Source organism: Pimephales promelas, chromosome 18, assembly GCF_988280905.1.
Source record: "Pimephales promelas chromosome 18, fPimPro1.hap1.1, whole genome shotgun sequence".
NCBI lineage: Eukaryota > Metazoa > Chordata > Actinopteri > Cypriniformes > Leuciscidae > Pimephales > Pimephales promelas.
The window spans coordinates 21,863,974-21,883,896 of record NC_142786.1 but is presented as its reverse complement, the minus strand read 5'-3'; the positions used below and the strand labels follow the sequence as shown (position 1 = coordinate 21,883,896).

The window sequence follows — 19,923 nt, the reverse complement described above, 5'->3', positions numbered from 1 at the left end:
ATGGGGAACATACTAATACTATTTTTAGCATGATTGCTGCTAAAGACACATTTATATATACATACACATACACTGAGCAGATTTTTACCATTTCTTTTTGGGTGCGAGTTGAAAGTTCTCAGGAGTAAATATTCCAGTATAACATCCTTACATTAAGATCAGTGTTGTGCAAGTTACTTCCAAACTGTAATACATTAGGTATTACTTGTTACTGTTATTTAAAAGTAATTCATTACCTTACAATATTACTGTCCCGGAATTGTAATGCGTTACATTACTCATCTATTACTTTTGAGTTACTTTCACCAAAATAACTAAGTAGAACTTAACTTTTGGGCTGTAACGATATGCAATATGAAATCGAAATCGCGATTCGCCACACGACTCACAAACCTACAGAATCGCGACACACCTCTTCCAACTCCAGCGTTATTCTCCTTACCGTCCAGATCCAATGCTGCCTTATCTTTAAATTAGGCTATTAGTATTATTTGAAGTTAACATTATAAAATACGTAGACCTACACCACAAAACTAGTTGAGGATAAATTATTTAAAATTGGGAAAGTCCAGCATTATGGACATGACATTTGCAGTCAAAACTTGAAATAAAAATTCACAGAAAATACATGTATTGAAACGTATATAGGCTACTTCCTTAAAGGACTCCAGACATTAGACAAATATCAGTCTATGTTTTATTTTTAATATTAGGGAAAAGACACACATTCATGCCTGACAAAACAATAGGAGGTAAAATATATTTTTTTGTAATTCTGTTAATTACACTGCGCAAATCGGATGAGGAAGGGTTGGCTCTCCAGCCTCCATAGAACTTAAAATATTCATTTTATTTTAGTTTTCGTGTTCGCATTTATGAGGAAAAAACAATGTTACAGACGCGACCGCTCTGAACTGGCACTTAAAGACTGCTTTAAAACTTTCACATAGTCTGTTGCCTTTAAGAAGTAAAAGCAGACAATACACTGTAATACAACTGTAATACAAGCCTCACTGAACATGTAACGAGTAAAATATTACTGAAAATTGATTAGTAATGCCTTACACTACTGCGTTACAGCAAAAAGTAATATGTTACTGTAATGTATTACTTTTGTAATGCGTTACTCCCAACACTGATTAAGATACATTTACATAAGAAGCTAAAAAAAGTAAAATATTAAGACTTTTTTGAAAATGTTTCTCGAATTCAACTTATTTTCTTCATTTACCTCATCAAATGTTGCTGATTTATGCTAAAAGAGTTAAAACAAAATGCCAATGGGTAAGAAAAATAAATAGCATGTATATAGATATTTTTCTAACGCCATTGGCATATTTTTTAACCTACTATCTACTTTCCACATTCTTCACCATCATAGCCCTGACTTGCCTTGAAGGGACTATTTGAGACAAACTCTTTTAGAGAGACATCAAGGCCTTTCAGACATGTTTTTCTTTGTTGCTAGCAGACAAAACACCTGGATAACTGGCCTATTCCAGTCCCACCGCCAGACACTCGCACCTCAAACCTTTGTCTGCTTTTGCACATTCCTGTGTAACACACCCTAATAGCACTGCACAGTGATTCTCAACTAGCCTTTCTCCAACAGAGTCCACGAAAATAGCTTTCCCATCAATTACCAATCATTCACTCTTGAAGAATTCAACATTCACATCAAAAAGATCTAAAATATTCAGAGTTACATTCATTTTACTTTGTCATGACAAGTTTGTCATGAGGGCGATTATACCATAGACGAGATAGATGCTGATATGTACTTGGCTTTCGCCAAGGTAAGCACAAACTAAGATGTAGCTTTACGGTAACCTATGCTTTACCATGCTTTACGCTGGTAACCTATGCTGGTTTTCATATGGTTGTGTGAATCTCCTTCTGTCCGGCATTAACGTCGGCAGTGTATTTGGATTGGATTCTGGATTGAGCCGAGTAGGAGACATCTATAAATAAATGTTCTGCATGGACCTGACCTGAACCCAATGACCCAAACCCGGCAGGAAGACACAAACCCAACTGGACCCGATTGTCACATATTATTTCACACGTTGCGAAAAAATACAACTTTTTGTCTTACCTAATTTTAGCAGTCGTCATCTCACTTCCTTGTAACGTTACCTGACTGACTGTGATGCATTACAATCCACCGACAAGAAAGAAATAACTCTCGTTATTCCAAGCTTAATCCACTCATTATTTCAGCTTTAAAAGTCACACTTGATGTCATGGTGATGGATGACATTCTGACTCGAGTTAACTTGCATAATAACTAAACCGTTTGCCCTTTTGAACTATAATAACGGTTGCTCGATCAGCGCCATGGCCGCTGACGTTATTTATTTGCTATGATATCTGGGCTCACTGCTCTGCATTGAGTCTGAATCTGACCACAACAACTTTAAGATTAAACAAGACGGTTCATTTATATTATTATAAAAATGGGAGAAAATGTAAAGCGCGGTTTGGTGGAAGTTCTGGTTGCCATAGAAACAAACATGACACTCGCTTGAGACTGCACTCCAATTGCATGGGTAATACATTACTCACAATGTTAAACAGACCCGGGACCCGAAGTAATAGATTCAGACCCGACCTGGACCCGGCTGATCATTTAAAATATAGATCCGGGTCCCAGGTCGGGTGCCGGGTCAACGGGTCTTGGGTGCACTGTGAAGACCTCTACTCTAGGATCTTAAAGTGGACACCTTCCGTCCTCAGTGTTTCGTCGACTAGCTCAAGACACCTCAAGAGGGCTCGACAATGACTCCCCTCTGTCCCCCCCACAACTCAGCCCAGCTTACTGTCCTCTACATCTCTCCAGCTGCAAAGATTGCTACATCCTTGTAGTTCACATGTGACCTAACCACTATCTCACAGTCTCTCTGCGACCCAACCATACGCGCCAACCCGTCTTCATTAAAGCAGTTTCAGTGGCAACAGTTCCCTATGGCATACTACCTACCGCAAAACACAATTCATACTTTGCACGAGATGTCACAAGTACTGGCTGGTGGGCAAGAATGCTGGTCTCCAGCAACGAAACCCAGTAAACTAGTCAAGGATCTTGCCATGGCGTCGCCAGTTTTTATACAAAAGTTGTTGTTTCGAGGTGTAAATGACACAACCCAGATAGTTTGTGAGATTGGTTGCACTAACCAGATGAGATAAGCAACCTTCACAGTATAACGTTACACGTCTCTGCAGTGATCATTCCATCACTCAAGGTCATTTCAACATTTGCTTGAATACAATGGGTTTATGATCATGTAATGAATGGTGTCTTTAAGTTAACCTGTAGTTTCGTCAATCAATGCCACCAGCTAGTTCGGCGAGTCCGCTGTTTGTGTTATGAGGCTAATATATGTTCACATCACCGCCGCGAGAGAGGAAAAAATTAATTGAAACATGAATGACTTCTGGCCACTTTGACCTCTCTCTGGTGGCGGTGTAAACGCAGCTGTCATATTTTGCTAACAACAACAAATGTGCGTGATAGGTTGTTTTGAGTTTGGTAATATCTATGGTTTTCAATGAGAACAGAGATTATTTACGGAGGAATTCTTACTGCTCGATTATCTAAAAAAAAACCTTGTCTGCTTTACACAATTTAACTACTTTCGCCTTGGAGTTAATCCTAGTCCATAGTTATGCAGCTAGCTCGCTAACAGACTTGATAGCTACTAGAAAAACTAGAAGGACTCTACATTTAAAATACCCATTTGTTGCCTGCCAGGCATCCATGGTAGTCATGTGACTGCAAAGTATGAATATCTGCCCAAACACCACCCCCATTCAATATACACTGGAACGTAATAACTGTAATTACTATTCAAACTATACAAATAAACCAACAGACAAGAATTCTTCAAAACCGTAGCGTGGCGGCCTGAACACAGCCAGCCAGAATCTCTCCGTCTCAACCACAGCCAGTTGCTGCTCCTCTCTGTTGCTTCAGATACGTTTTTTACTGTGCGACACAACTCTTGGCCACTGAAGCTGACGTCTCTGAGGAACCGGGTTGTAGAATGAGCCACAAAACCTCGACAACCCTCTTCCACTGGATAAACCCGGACTCTCCATCCTCGCTGTTCTGCTTCAGCGGCCAGATCCCCAGCTTCTTCCTCTCATATCCCGCATCTACAGCATCCACTGTTAACATTTTTGCATTTCTATCACAAAGAAGCAATTCTCAGACAAATGTGCCTCTTGGTCTTTCCCCGACTGATAGTGTTGTTCCCGAGGGTCAGGTCATGTTCTCCAGGTACGTCTCTGGTAACCTGGTCTGACCCGCCGCTGGTGTCTGTGAGTGTGACATGCTTCACTGGTGACGGCGAGTCTGTCTGAACCCCGGCTTTTCTCCCGGCCACTCGCTGACGCTGCGGTTCTCGCGCTGCTCTAGACGTTCAGAGGACGCTGTATAGGCCTGTGGAGTTAACATACGGGGGACAGCGGCAGTGTTTTTACGGGGAAATCCCACCGCGGTGCATTCGGCTAAGCCCGGGTCCTGGGAAAGTTTGTGGAAAGCTCATTGATGTCCAGTGTAATGGAAATGGCATTGTTCAATGCAGACAGAGAGGCCTAAACCCAGAACAGGTCAGAAGCAGTGGTATGTCTGTTATTGTCCAAAGCCAAGGACAGAACACATGGTGAGATAAGAGTGTACAGAGGTCTGAGCTGCTCCAAACACAGTCATTGGTTCTGGCCCTTCAACTCTCCCATGTATGTTGACGAGGGCACATTGCTTTTTTTAGGTGATTTTGTTTGTTGTCTGAGTGAATACCGATTCCCCTCTGTGGGCATGGAAGGCAGATAAGAATTATTTTGGAACAGAATGATACGTTCCCGGGTTTGATGGAAAACATCCCTTAGAAAAGATGAGGACTAAACTATATTTATTCCAGACTTCCCACAAATACAAATAAAGGCCCCTTGATGCATGTAGTGATCGACAAGCTGAATATTCTCAACTCAGATGAAAGGGTCCTGAATGGGTCAGCGGAGAAGCAAGAGGAAGTTCTTGGCATGGTGAAGGTTCAACCCATTGGGTTGTTGTTGACTTGAGGAGATGTAAGGGTGTGTGTGTGTGTGTGTGCTGTTTCCTGATGCTCACGTCCTTCCTCTGAGAAGTGGACACAATTAACCCCATCAGGAGAACATGTCCATGTATTTTGGTGTTCAAAGAATTTTTTAGCCTAATGTTATTTGTTTTATGTTTAACTGCTAAAATATTCTCATCTTGTTTTCCAGTAAAAGCATCCTTAAATTAACATAAAAGGTAGCTGTCATGTGGAGCATGAGCTTTTTTTGAGAACAGTGTATGTTAAATGTTTACATTTGCTGTACTCCTTCATCAAGTGCTATGCTATACTAATGCTATCGATTAGCAAAGTAGCATTTTTAAAATTAGCTGGTTAAAGCTAGCCAAGTTTCCACTACTAAAAATATTCAAGTTGAGAATACATGATATTTTTTAGTTGCATGTGAATAAGCTTACTCAAATATTTAAAGTAAAGAGCAATTGAAATGTATGACCTGCAAGTTCTGCTTACTTAAACGTAACATTTAACTGATTACATCAAATTATTTGAGTTTTGACAACTTATTTGGGTTTAGAGTGTATTGATAGATTTATACTACATGAAATAAAACCATTTGCGGTAACACTTTATTTCCATAGTACATTATAGACATTCAACTAAATATAAGTAACTTTTCAACTACATATCAAGTTCAACTAACTGTCATTAGAGTATTAGTAGACTGTGAGCTCAATATCTGCTAACACTTTCCAACAGACATTCAAGTAACTTGGCGACTACAAGTAAACTTATTCTCCTAACCCAAAGCCTAACACCTTAACCATAACCAGTCTACTATAATATACTAAAACTCTAATGAAAGTTTGTTGACATGTAGTTGAAAAGTTACTTAAAATTCTAAAGTGACTAGTGTAACCTAATTTGCCTACTGTATGTTGTAAGAAAAGTCAAATTGTTTATAAAAATATTATTATATTATATTTTTATAGAGTTGAAATATTCGTCACTGCTAAAATCAATAATATCACCTGTTTTGCGCTAAAAAATATATTTAAAATCAGATAAATCTGCACTTTCTCTTCCCTTTCTCCAAAAAAATGATTCCTATTCTTTAGGACAAGGGATTTGAATACTAATGTTTAGTGAATGCACAATAGCACGTTGATACTTATTGCACTTTTTCAGATGGGGGGAGGAGAGCGACTACAATGGGAGAACACAAAAATACTGGGTGAGAACTGATATCCATCTGAAGTGCTGTTTTATATCCAGTTCAAATGCAGCTTTTACACATTTTTGCCCATTTTTCACTACAGATTGGAGCAAATTCATGGGGGAAGAACTGGGGCGAGGACGGTTACTTCCGCATCGCTCGTGGTGTGAACGAGTGCGAGATTGAGACGTTTGTGATCGGCGTGTGGGGCAGAGTCACCATGGAAGACATGCACAACCATCATCGTCATCACGGCCGGCGCAAGTAGAGATCTGGAGATCTGCAGAGGGCTCTCTGTATGATTTAAACCACAGTCAGTCAGGTCTTGTGAGGGTTTGTTAAGAGTCTATTTTCCACCAAACTGACCAAACCCCAGTGCCTTCTGAATCTCTTTTCACACCGAATGCATACACAGTGGTGTGTCCACTGCCCCCCTCTGTCCAAATACACATCTCCACTAAAGGTTTGGTTCCTTTTGGTGATTAGCAGGAGGAATGTAAAACTCAAATTTGTGTATATGGCAAATATCGTCTTATTGGTGGAAACCGGCTTGTTACACTCCTTGACTGGACCTCATACAGTATAACAAACAGCCACAGGTCTCAGACGCTCTCAGGACTCAGTATCCAAAGACACACTTCACAAGCACACACACGCTCAGCATCATAATAGAACTATCTCAAATGTCTAATGTAGTGAGATTCGGATGAGTCTTACAGTATGTTTTGTGTTTTTCCGTACATTATGCACTCCATACATCCTGCTAAAGGAATAGAGGGATAGAGGAAGACCAGAATGGGGGAAGAAGAAGGTTTTTAGGACCAATAATTTATTTAAAAAAATCCCTAGATTAGATTTGCATTCCATTGAGATTAAGGTTGTTTAAATGTTACTTTTAAGTATTTTAAGACATACAGAACCACTCTTGTCTATGTGATGCTGAACAGATACAGGCCGCTTTCTTTTCACAATTCAAAACTGTTAGTCACTCTCAGTTTAGAATATAATTAGAAGCCACGGAATAAAAAAGACTTTTTTTCTCACATCATTTTTTCAGAGTTTATAATTCACAATTGCAAAAGTGAAGAAATAAAGTCAGAAGTGTGGATTGAGTATATATCTGACAATTGTGAGAAATAGTCAGAATTGTGAGTTATAAATTCAATTATGGGGAAAAAAAAGTCACAATTTCCTTATTTATTATCACGTGGTTGAAACGTATATATATTGTGGCCATGGATTAACAATTTGTTCTCTCTTTAGTAAATTGTGGAAACTAATTAATTTGGACCACGATATGCATATTTTTTCCCCGCATATCATGTGCAGGGCTTCGAAGAAAACAAACCTAAAGAAATGTTTTATTTTTTTTCATGCTATTAGACCAAAAAATGACCTCCAGTTATTGTAATTTTGAATGACTCTTTAATCCTCAAGAATTACGTTGTCTGGAAGTGGGTTTGGTCATGAAACCTGGAGCTTAGTGCAAATATGCAAAGGCTAAAACAACCAATGGTTTATCACCAAGACCTTGTTTGAAACTTTACATGTGTTGGCTATATTGCGCTGGAAAAAATGATATATACAGTACATATATAAAATACCACAGATTCAGTGTAAGAATTGATCCTGCTCTCGAGTCTTAAGCTATTGTACTCTGTCAACTAAGATTGTACACAAACATTGACATAAAACTTATTTTTTGTTCTCGTGTCTGTTTTGTTGAATTATTTAATTGACTACTATGACTATTTAAGGAAAAAGAAAAATATTAAATATGAGATTTTCGAAATGTAAAAGAGAGCAAAAGTGAACATGGGTTTGAGTACAATTCTGAATTACTGTTTCGCTACTGTATGTAAATCAGGCAAGACCGCATAGAGCATGTTTGCTTCTCAGTTATCCATCTACACATAAATGCAGATTAGCGTGTTAATAAGCGTGAGACAGATATTGCTGCTTGGGCGTAAAACACAGCAGACTTTATTATCATGCATGCGCCAGAGCTCTGAGCAAACCCATCTGCTGACTTTGATAATGATAATGTCATTATTATGGTGACATGACTAATTCAAAAGACTTATGACAGGCGTTTGATTCAGTAATTCGCTCTCATAGACAGGAAGACTTTCAGGAAGTCTCAGTATAATTTCAGCAACAGATGCTATATTCTGCCCATTAAATGTGTTCTCTATTAGTCATGCAAGAAGTTCCCATTTAGATAAGGCATTTATATACAGCCAGATGAGTCCATCGTATGGATGTGAATAATCAATGTCTTAATGTTGCCAGATTTGACATATTATAAAGCTACACTGATTCGCCCAAGCTGGATCGTTCTCATTTAGACGTATTCTTCAGTTCGTTCTCGGTTCTGTAATTATGAATGAATACTGTGTTATTTAAGAACAAAGTCTGTCTGTAAATAAAGCATCGCTGGTTACTACTGTGCAACCATGTTCCTCGTATTGTCTGTACACAATGCAAACCACTGTAGTGTTCACCTGTGTGATGCAATAAAAGTCCTATACAGCCCACTTACATCCTCATGGTCTCTTCTCCGTAATATCATAACACCTTTTTTTAACATGAGTGTGTAGGTAAGTAGACATCAGTCATATTCATAAAACCGTTTTTAGTTGAAAACAGTTTGTTTGTTGATTCACTATGAAGAATAAGAAGCGGTTTACACAACAACGTTTTTTACGGCTGTGGTAACAGCAGCTGCAGTGACGCGAAAAAAGTAGTGGAAAAGTAGCGATTCTATTTTTAAAATGTAGCGATCCTTTGTCAAAAAGTAGCGATTCTTTTTTGAAAAAGTAGCGATTCTTTGTCAAAAAGTAGCGATTCTTTTTTTTAAAATGTAGCGATTCTTTGTCAAAAAGTAGCGATTCTTTTTTTAAAATGTAGCGATTCTTTGTCAAAAAGTAGCGATTCTTTTTTTAAAATGTAGCGATTCTTTGTCAAAAATTAGCGATTCTTTTTTAAATTAGTGTAAAAAATTTAATTATACATTGTTAGTCGTATTGTACATTACAATGTAATTATACTTTTATTCAAATATAATTATACATTGATTACAATGCAATTATACGTTTATTACAGTGTTGTGATACATTTGTTACATTATAATACATGTGTTACATTAATAGTATTATACATTTGTTACATTATTATTTGCTACATTATTCTTTTTGAAAATTAAATAATTATACATTGCTTAGTGTTATACATTTATTAATGTAATTATATGTTTATTACAAAGTAATTATACATTTATTAGTGTTATTATACCTTTGTTACATTATTATTATTATACATTTCTTACATTATTATTGTTACATTATTTATTTTAAAAGAATTGCTACTTTCAAAAAGACTTGCTACTTTTTAATTTATTACAATGTAGTTGTATGTTTATTACAATGTAATTATACATTTATTACAATCTAACTATACATAGTTTTTTATAGTTCTACAGTATACAGTTTTTCAACTATGTATAGAACTATAGAAAAAGTAGGTATTCATTTTCAAAAACATAGCGATTTACTTTTGAAAAAGTAGCAAATCTTTAAGTCAGCTACACTGTTTAACCCTCAGGTGCTCTTCGGTCATTTCTGACCGAAAAAATGTATGTTTTGAAATGTTAAAAATCACAGCTTCATCGGAATGTTACAAAACTTGGTGACTTTTATTCCATTGGGTATGTGAACACACAAAAAAATTGAGGTCATGATCCGAGCATGCTAAGTGGTCGTAAAAAAAATAGTCACACTTCGGCTCTTCGGTCAAAAATGACCGACTATAGGAAATGAATGGGAAATTGACAAAAACACAAAAACTTTGAGAATTTTTGTGTGTACAATCTTCAAATCGGCCACAATGCAGAAAAAAAGTGCTCAGCATTGAAGGGGTGACACTGTAAAACATCAAGAGTGCATAACAGACATACCCACCCCTACGCACACACATACACACACACTTTTATACACAAAACACCAATAAATTGTGATTAAAGAAATCTGTTTTGAATATTTAAAAATCACAGCTTCTTCAGAAAATTACGAAACTTGGTGACTTTTATGGCATTGGGTATGTGAACACACAAAAAAATTGAGGTCATGATTCGAGCAATTTAAGTGGTCGTAAAAAATGAGTCACACTTTTGCTCTTCTGTCAAAAATGACAACCCATAGGAAATGAATGGGAAATTGATACAAAAAAAAAAATCTCTGAATTTTTGTATTCTAAAAAATCCTAAAAAAAATTCTACAATTCTACTATTTCCACAATTCTAAAAAAAAAGTACACCGCAAGAAAGGGGCGACACTCTACAACATCTAGAGTGCAAAACAGACACACCCACCAACACACACACACACAAACACACTTTTATACACATACACACCAATACATTTTGATTACAAAAAGTATGTTTTGAATTTTAAAAAATCACAGCTTCATCGCGATGTTACGAAACTTGGTGACTTTTATGGCATTATGTATGTGAACACACAAAAAAATTGAGGTCATGATCTGAGCATGCTAAGTGGTCTTAAAAAAAATAGTCACACTTGTGGTCTTTGGTCAAAAATGACCCCAGAGGAAATGAATGGGAAATTGTAAAAAAAAAGAAAAAAAAATTGTGAATATTTGTTTTTTGTCATTTTTTTTATAAGAAATAGTTTTTGAGATTGTTTCAACTATATATAAAAATCCACCAACAACAACAACAAAAATGTGTTCATAAACAGCTGGGGAATTCACATGCCTCTCAATAGAGAGCTGTACATGCCATCAAGTGGTTACACCATGATTCTACGCTTTTTCTCTATACTGTAACCAGATGGTGCTAATTTTCTTCAAAAAATATTTTTTTTCTGAAGGCCTAGACTCTATATTAAACTAAAATACTGCATTAACATTTTTTTGAAGAAAATAATATATAAATAGAAAATAATATATATTTTTCTATGGCAAAAATAAACCATAAATATTGCATAAATATTAATAAATTCATTTAAATTGTCTCAAAATACTAAATTAAAAAGAATAAATATTATAGAACAAAAATAAATTGCATTGGTTTTACTGGGATGGAGAAAGTTTCATTTTTAGGTGTCCGGTCACTTGACCGGGAAGATAACAAGTGTGACTCCGAAACGAAGAGCACCTGAGGGTTAATTCTAAATATTATATTTTATTCTGGTGTGCTTAACATTAGCGTTTTCTCAGAGTTTAGGCAAAAGTAGCCAAGGCTATTAAGCAACTCAAACATACCAAACCAACAATAACTAAAAACACACAAAACTGATTTTGCACGGGCATTGCACTAGAGAAATGAAATGTGGAGGATGTGAACTGTGACAAGATGATTGACAGACCACTTTACTGTGACAGGATGCAACAGAGCATCCGCTAAAGTCGCAATTGTATGACGTGATAGTTTGTCCCAAAGCTTGTGTACTCTTTTGCTTCACACTCAAAAGTATCAACTTTTTCTTCCCAAAGAGAGTTCACACTTTTAGGGTGTAGTATAAATAGAGTTAGATATGCAAAGACGGTGCACTCATATAATCATGCGAATGAATACAATATGACAGAATAAGTCATAGCAGAGCCAATCGGTAAAGTAACTGCGGTTCGAAAATTAATTCATATATAAATGGAAGCGATTCTCCCTTCCCAACCTGAACATTCAAAACTTTAAATAGTGTTCAAAAATCTTTACTAGAGAAAAACCGAAACGGAATAACCCAAGCACAGCAGCCACGAGAATGTTCCATATGTTTAATTCCAAAATAATGATGACAAAACTGAAAATATTTACAGCACATATCGCGTAAACACTTATGGTTTCTGTACAAAGAAATATACACATGCAAACAGTATAAAATAATCCAAATAAAACGAGTCTAAAATGATAATACATACATTAAAAATACAATGAGATCAGAACTAAAATTAGACATTCAATGAAACACTTTAAAAAAAAATGTATCCAGTCCAAGTTCCCACGCTGTAAAGGCATCTGTACAACTTTACAATGACAAATAAATTAGGGGACATCATATGGGTCTATACAGATGATTCAGCAATGTTCCTTCCAACCGGGAACGAGTCATTGCCCGCCAATCAAACATTTCAATACGCTTCAAAATCTCAAAGATAACATCTGACTGATGAATGATGCGAGGATCACTGGAAATGAGAACAACAGGCCACTGGTTACAGACAGCATTCCAGTGACAATTTCAATTGTTGAGAGCTTCTTACGACAAAAACTGAGGCCTTAAAACTTTAAAGCCATTAAAACTATCTATATGACGAGATAAATATCATAATTTAAAGGCTTCACATTTTTGTCCATGACATCTTGCTATGCGAAATGATATCGACGTCAAGGACTGCCTGGTCTAAATGGGAGGTGCATTTCAGAAAATGCACAGAAAAGCAAAACGTAAAACGTCAATGACGTGGAAAATAGATGTTGTAAAGCTATGGAAATCTCATGTAAACACCCAGTCACAGCGTATAACTTAAAAGGAGTCGAATGTGTGTGGGGAATTCTCATAAAGCATGGAGAGCTTTGGCATACCAATATGTATATCAACAGAAAAGTGACTAGCGTAAGTGCCATGTACTGTAGACAGCAACCCCGTACGATGACAGGGCTTCAATACTTACTGAAAAAGACCGGATTAAATAAACGACAGCAGAACCGCAGCACCGAATACGTGCTATTCTACGTTTTTATTAAAGGTTTAACAGATGTCTTCATAAACAGTTGCATAACCCATCCAAGCTGCAACATTGCACGTGGTAAGAACCGGAAACAACGCGAGTGCATTTACAGTATTCAGTCATCGCCGACGCGCTCCGACGCCGTGTCTCTCCACCCTTGTGACATTGCATTTAAAAAAAAACAAACAAACAAACATGGTATAGAATAAGGCGCATACATCTGCAGATTGCACAACACGATTTGTTCTAGTCGTAGTAAATTAAAAAAAAAGAGGTGCGGCCTGTAAAAATCATCATCATCGTTGAAATAAGCAACTAATTACACTAGGAGACCAAAACAAGTTTCCACTTAAAACGCTTTGTGTGTTGCGTTCATTCAGACTGAGTCGATGTTATGGTTTTTTATTGAAAGGTGTACCTGAAAATGTATAACGCGCTGTTCGTTTGTCTCGTTAAGAAAGGTTCCGAGTCGAACACTGTAAAAGCACGACGAAAGCAGCCGCTTGCTCTCTGGCTCAGGCAAAACGCAAAGAGAAACACTTGTTCCCCTTGCTAACTTGCATTGGCATCGCTTTCTTGTGCAGGTACATTTGTTCTACACAAAATATCAGTCCTCTTGTGTAGATTTGTTGATCATTCAGCAAATCAAAGAAATCTTTATATATATCTATATATATATATTTATATTCCATTGTTTTAATCTCTGCTTACAAGTCTTAATTGAATTGGAAACAAGGCAGCAGCAAACTGGGAGAGAACTATCAATCTTACGTCTCGTCTGCTGACGAAGGCTCTGATTGGCAGATATGGTTGTCAGCACACATTTTGATAGGCTCAGGACTGAAGACTTCTTGATTGGCATGGGAAAGAGGATGAGATCATGATTCTGGGTCAGATCCTGGGCTGAAGTCTGCTTTGCAGGAAGGCTCTTACGCCTCCGAGAGGCCGAAGGTCGTTCTGGTGTTTGCGCCGATCGATGAAGGAAATGAGTCTGGAGGTGTCGATGCACTCGGCTGAGCGGCGGCCCCCGCCGGGTCTCAGCCAGGGGTCTTGCATGCAGACGGCAGCCGGGGGACGCTTGGAAGGTTCGGTCCTGAGAAGCAGACACACGAAATCCCGCGCCGCCTGGCTCACGCCCTGGAAGTAGTCGTCGGGGAAGCTGAAGTCCAGGCGGCAGATGTTGAGGCACGTCTCCTCCACGCTCTCGTCCAGGAACGGAGACGCCCCGCTCAGCATCACGTACGTCACCACCCCCAGACTCCACAGGTCAGAGGAGAGAGAGACGGGGTCCCCGAGAACCAGCTCAGGGGCCGCGAACTCTGGGCTTCCCAGCAGAGGGTGAACGTGAGGAGTCGAGTTCAGCTGCACCGCGTCACCGAAGTCCGTCAGCTTCACCATCGGCTGGGACACGCTCTGCTCCACCACCAGGTTTTCAGGCTGATCAGAAAATGGGAAATTATCATGGCTTGAATTTAATATTATAATGCCATGCATGCTTTTAAAATAAAAACAAATCAAATATAAATACCTGATTGTTAAATAAAAGAACTGATTTAAGACATGTTTATTTAAAAAGCATATTTAAAGGTGCAACGTGTATCTATTAACTGGAAAAAAAAAATTGATGGTCAATTCAAAATCGATTCTCAACCGCCACGAATCGATTTTTTCCATATTAACGGCTCGCGGTGCTGCATCTTCTCTCTCTGCACTAGGCAAGCGTCACGTCTCGCGTTGAGGAGTCGGGACTCGGGACATGACGGAATATTCACTTGCACAATCGGGCCAGCATATATAAAATAACGTGCATCCAACACACCTTTAAATCCAGATGAACTATTCTGCAGTTGTGCAAGTACTGCAAAGCTTCTAAAATGTCCCGGAGGTAAAAGGCCACTTTCTCCTCAGTGAGGTTCCCCCAGCTCACAATATAGTCCAGAAGACGGCCCTGATCAGACCTGTGAACAACACAAAACTGATGCTCAGGAACATCCCTGCGTGTGAAATATGAAAGATCTTAAAGTGTGTGTGCTCTCTCACATCTCGAGGACCAGAGCGTAGCTGCTGGAGGTCTCAAAGGTGTCCAGTAGCCTGACTAGGTGAGGGTGCTGGAGTCTCTGTAGGACAATAAACTCGTGGGTCACCTGGTCTCGCTTCATGAGTTTCTTATTCACAAACTTGACCGCCACAGTCCGCTTCGACCCTCTCTGGTCACAGCGTTTTACTACAGAGAACCTTCCCCTACGAGAAAGAAACAACATGATCGCAATTACGATCGATTCTCCATAAACTGTATTAGCATGTTTCTGACAAAAACAAAACAGTTCTCTACTCTTAATTTGATACGAACTTACAGTGTGTCAATGTTCTCTAAAAGTGTGCCACCATGTTTTTCTGATGGATTTTGTTACCCAGTTTGGTAACATTTTATTTGAAGGGGTGTGCATAAGACTGACATGACACCTTCATAACCATGAGATGACATATGTCTTGAATATGAAATCGGGTTTATGCATGTTTGACAACTGTCATTAAGTGTCTTTTGCTCAATAATGACATTTTTAATGCAAATATGACATTAAGATGTCTTTGTTATGACATCTAGATATAAACCAATACATCATAACCTGTTGGTGTCTTTGTCATGACAACTTGACATTCAGTTAAGTTAAACTGTCATGTGGTTGGCTTTGACATTGGCTGTCATGAATATTTTTCGTGACCTCAACTACAGTGGTTCTAATTGAATTTGTCATTAAAAAGTTATAATGGCTTCATGACAGCCAATGTCAAAACCAACCACATGACAGTTTAATTTAATGTTAACCAATAAAGCTTGGTGGTTTCTTAAGTTTGATAATTAATCTGCTATGTCATGTTTATGACAGGTTGTGTTGTCTAATGTCAAGTTGTCATGACAAAGACTCTGACAGGTTATGATGTATTGGTTTGTCAAGGTGTCATAACAAAGACATCTCAAACAATGTCATATTTGCATTAAAAATGTCATAACTGTGCGAATGACACTTAATGACAGTTGATATCCATAAAACTTCCTTCATATTCATAACACGTGTCATGTCATGATTATGAAGGTGTCATGTTAGTCTTATTCACACCCCTTCAAGTAAAGTATTACCCAAAGGGTTTATAAATGAATCCATTTGACAGCATAATTGTGTGTTTGTGTGTCTCACCTGCCCAGCTCTGCTACCTCAGTGTAGAAGGACTCAAAGTTGTCTTTCCACATGACCCGGATTCCATCGCTGGTAGTTCCTGTGAAAGACAGCCGAGTTAAGTCCAAAGCCTCACCTAAATCTCTGAAACACCAGGTAGACATTTTGCAAGGCCGGTCTGAAAAGGAACATACTCTTACCCAACACTCTGAGACTGGCTGATGATGTCACACTGCCTATGTCATTGGTAGCAACACAAGTGTATGTGCCATCGTCCTCTGAGGTCACACCTACGATACGCAGCGTGGCCTCGCCAGTCTCACTGTGGTGCAGAGAGAAGACAATAAAACCTTAGATTACGTAGTTTAATCACTGTAATTAAATGAAATCAGTAATCAATAATATCAGATATCTTCATCTTTCTACGGAGGCCGTAAATGGACATGGTGATGGAAAAAAAATTATGTCAATCCTTTTGCGTTTTTAAAACATAAATCTAACAAGTGATAGATATATTAAAGTGAGATATATAAACAAAGCAATATATATATATATATATATATATATATATATATATATATATATAGTTATATTACCAAAATAATATATGCATGTCTCCAATGTAAATTGCAAGATTGCAAGACTATTATTATTATTTTTTTTTGCGTAAACAATTTTGTCCTGTTTGTCCGCACCTGTAGACTATACTGAAGTGGCCGTTGTTAGTGAGTGTTGTCTGATCGGGTCCCTTCCATGTGACTGTGGCTTTGGGGCGGCCACACACTTTACACCTCAGAGTGACACACTCCCCTTTATCACAGGTCACGTCGCTCAGCGGGACGAGGATCTCCGGGGGAACTGGCAGGAGAAAAAAAAAAACAATCCACTTTAAACCCTTATTACTGGTTTATAATTGAAAGCAATTCACCTAAGAAACATTTTGAACTTACCATCATAGATGTAATTGGGATTTAGAAGCTGCAAAATAGAGAACAAAGTTTTGAGTATCCATCTTTCTGAAGGATTTCCAGAAAATGACAAGACAGACAAAGATTTGTGTTTGTTTTTATTAGTGTTACCTTTACAGAGACCTTGTTGGTTAGTCCCTCTCTGGATTTCCTGTATCCATTTTCCAGCTTGACCTCCTTTTTATTTTCCTTCTCTCTTTTCTCTGACTTCTTACGAATGCGGAGGGATGTATGCCATGATTTCCTACTGGAAAGCAACACATTATGTTAAAATTAATGGTTGCATAACAAATTGAATGTCTAGCTTATGAAATGACACCTGTTATGCCTTTTTTGGGACTCTACTAGAACAGGTTTTCATGCTTGAATGTTCAAAAAACACCTTATTTTTCCCATATTTGACATTGTTGCAGCTCCTGACCATCAGTAACACCCTGATATCCTGTCTCTATGAAGCCCCTCTTTCGGGAAAGCACAATTAGGGCTGTCGCGGTAACCGCAATATTGTAGTACCGCGCTTCTGACAAGTCAACCGCAGAGGATTGCACGTAACCGCAGCAACCGCGATATTCACGTTTTTTTTTTTTATAAGGCTATACCCTTCTTGTTTTGAACTTAATGCATGTGTATTGAATGTTAAACAAGTTCATAACGATAACAAGACTGTTTATCATGGTGATGTGTAGCCTAGCTACAGGCTTCACATAGACTGTGAATGAAAGAGATCGGCAGAGCGCGTCACGCGCTGCGCGTGCAATTACCTGCGTCTGTCTTTGAAGTCGTGAAAAGCTTGTCGTGTCAAAGGGAAGCGAAAAATTTGTCGAATCATCATTTTAACGTTCTCTTCACGGGTATTTTCCCATAAATCCGCGTCAGCAGCAGCTCTGGTCAGCATCCCACAACACAAGGAAGCCGAAATAAAATCAGTGAGTCACGCATTGAATCAATGGGTCTCTAATAAGTGAAGCATCAGCTTCAGCATTGCCTATGCGACGCATTGCTGCTCCGCTGAGCCTTGAAAAGTTGAATCTCAAAGTTAAAAATAAATAACATCTTGTTGAATCAGCTTTTTTAAACGTGTTCGTTGAATGAACGGTTCAATGACTCGCTCAAAGTCCGTTGTCATAACAATATGCGCGCTGAGTGAAAGTCTTTCAATGCAGCATATACTGTAGACGCTGTTTAGTTTCGGTTACATTGGTTAATGAAAATGTCCTCGTTTTTGTCCACATCGTAAACATTATTTATATAGCAACAAAAACATATAATTAATTAAATAAATAAATAAATAAATAAATAAATAAATGGCGGTAATACCGCATATCGCGCTATTGAGCCACTCAACATTACCGCAAGGGAAATTCCATAACCGCGACAGCCCTAAGCACAATGTGATCTGATTGGTCGGCTGAACCTGTATTGATTGGTCAAGTGCTTCAAACGTTTTGGAAATGTCCCGCCTCTTACCATAACCGTGAGTTTCATCAGAATACTAACTAACTCAACCAGGCCCCGCCCCTTTATTTTGCATATGCCTTAGGACGGGATTATTTGAATGAGGAACAGTGTGACGCTTTGTAAATTTGCAGACTTTTCATACCCAAACAGCAACATCATCACATACTAAAGAAAGGTGGCAATGTAAGCATAATAGGTCTAGAACACAAAGAACAGTTAAGTAGTGTGTTAGATTAGAAGATTCAGCATGTGTTATGTAAACGGTTAGAGGCGAGCTCTTACTTAATGGTCCCCTCTGATGCGTCAGAGATGATGGCGGAGGTGTGTCCCAGCACGTACCCGGGGATCCAGCCCTCGGCGGCGGGGCATTGGTCTGTAGCGGCGCGGAACACCAAAAACATGTTCTGCTGATTGGAGGCCAGGATCTGCACCACCTCCCCTTGACCAACATTAATCTCATCCTCTTTCAGAGCCACATAGTCCTGAGTCACCAACATGGTGGAGATATTACTGCTGCTGCTGCTTTCACTCTGTGGACACACACCCACACACCCACGTTTTAGTACCAGAGACACTTAATACCTTTAAAATACAAACCCCTGTACTGTACAACACCTTGTCTTTACCGACAATATTTCCACATTAACCCTCATGTTTCACTGAAATGTGTAAAAACTGTGTCATTTAGAAAAACACCTTATATTTTTCCTTGTTATACTGTATGTTCCACTGACCAACACGAAAGCAAGTAGGTATTATTAAAGCTCTATCCCCATGTTTTTCTATCCCTATGTATTTCTGGTAACAATGTTGTTTGTTTTTGGTCCATTTTGACATGGCAACAACACTGTACAAAAATACAATAACATTTATTTTAAGTACACTAACTCAATATAATGCGAAATTGTCATTTTTTGTAGGTTTTATAAATGAAGAGTTCAGATGCAAAAGCCTCTAAATGCCATTTGAAATTTTCTTCTAGAATGGTCATTTTTATCAAGCTTGTATATTTAAGTTCAGTAATTTCACTTAAATGACAATTAATAGGTAATCTTCATTGCCAGTTAAGTGAAATTACTGAACTTAAATATACAAGCTTGATAAAAATGATCATTTTAGAAGAAAATTTCAAATGGCATTTAGAGGCTTTTGCATCTGAACTCTTCAAATGTTAAATATTTTTGGGTTTCTAGATGTAATGCAATATTTGTCAGGTCGATGTTGAAATTTTATTTATAATCAGTTTTCATATGATTATGTCTTCATTTCAGCCTGATGCATCAATGTTACGTTTTTTGATCTAG

General features: G+C 38.1%; 2 protein-coding genes across 13 annotated transcripts in view; one reads left to right on the top strand and one right to left on the bottom strand.

Moving 5' to 3' along the window:
* The window catches only part of tinagl1 (tubulointerstitial nephritis antigen-like 1), a 47,241-nt gene extending 40,143 nt beyond the window's left edge, over window positions 1-7,098 (top strand). Inside the window, exons 11-12 of the mRNA XM_039680825.2 lie at window positions 6,243-6,288; window positions 6,374-7,098. Of these exons, the coding sequence (XP_039536759.1) occupies window positions 6,243-6,288; window positions 6,374-6,538 (211 nt within the window). The 3' untranslated portion in view covers window positions 6,539-7,098. The remainder of the gene's footprint in view (window positions 1-6,242; window positions 6,289-6,373) is intronic.
* A 4,951-nt stretch (window positions 7,099-12,049) lies between these two features.
* Window positions 12,050-19,923, bottom strand: part of trioa (trio Rho guanine nucleotide exchange factor a) — a 130,671-nt gene continuing 122,797 nt past the window's right edge. For 8 of the 12 annotated variants that reach the window (XM_089123116.1, XM_089123118.1, XM_089123122.1 and 5 more), the window contains 9 exons: window positions 18,902-19,149; window positions 17,273-17,408; window positions 17,144-17,171; window positions 16,889-17,051; window positions 16,394-16,515; window positions 16,215-16,293; window positions 15,058-15,258; window positions 14,837-14,975; window positions 12,050-14,454 (listed from right to left, as the gene is read on the bottom strand). In XM_089123116.1, the coding sequence (XP_088979242.1) occupies window positions 13,909-14,454; window positions 14,837-14,975; window positions 15,058-15,258; window positions 16,215-16,293; window positions 16,394-16,515; window positions 16,889-17,051; window positions 17,144-17,171; window positions 17,273-17,408; window positions 18,902-19,149 (1,662 nt within the window). In that variant the 3' untranslated portion in view covers window positions 12,050-13,908. The remainder of the gene's footprint in view (window positions 14,455-14,836; window positions 14,976-15,057; window positions 15,259-16,214; window positions 16,294-16,393; window positions 16,516-16,888; window positions 17,052-17,143; window positions 17,172-17,272; window positions 17,409-18,901; window positions 19,150-19,923) is intronic. The other 4 variants (XM_089123120.1, XM_089123126.1, XM_089123117.1 and 1 more) reach the window with 2 other exon arrangements.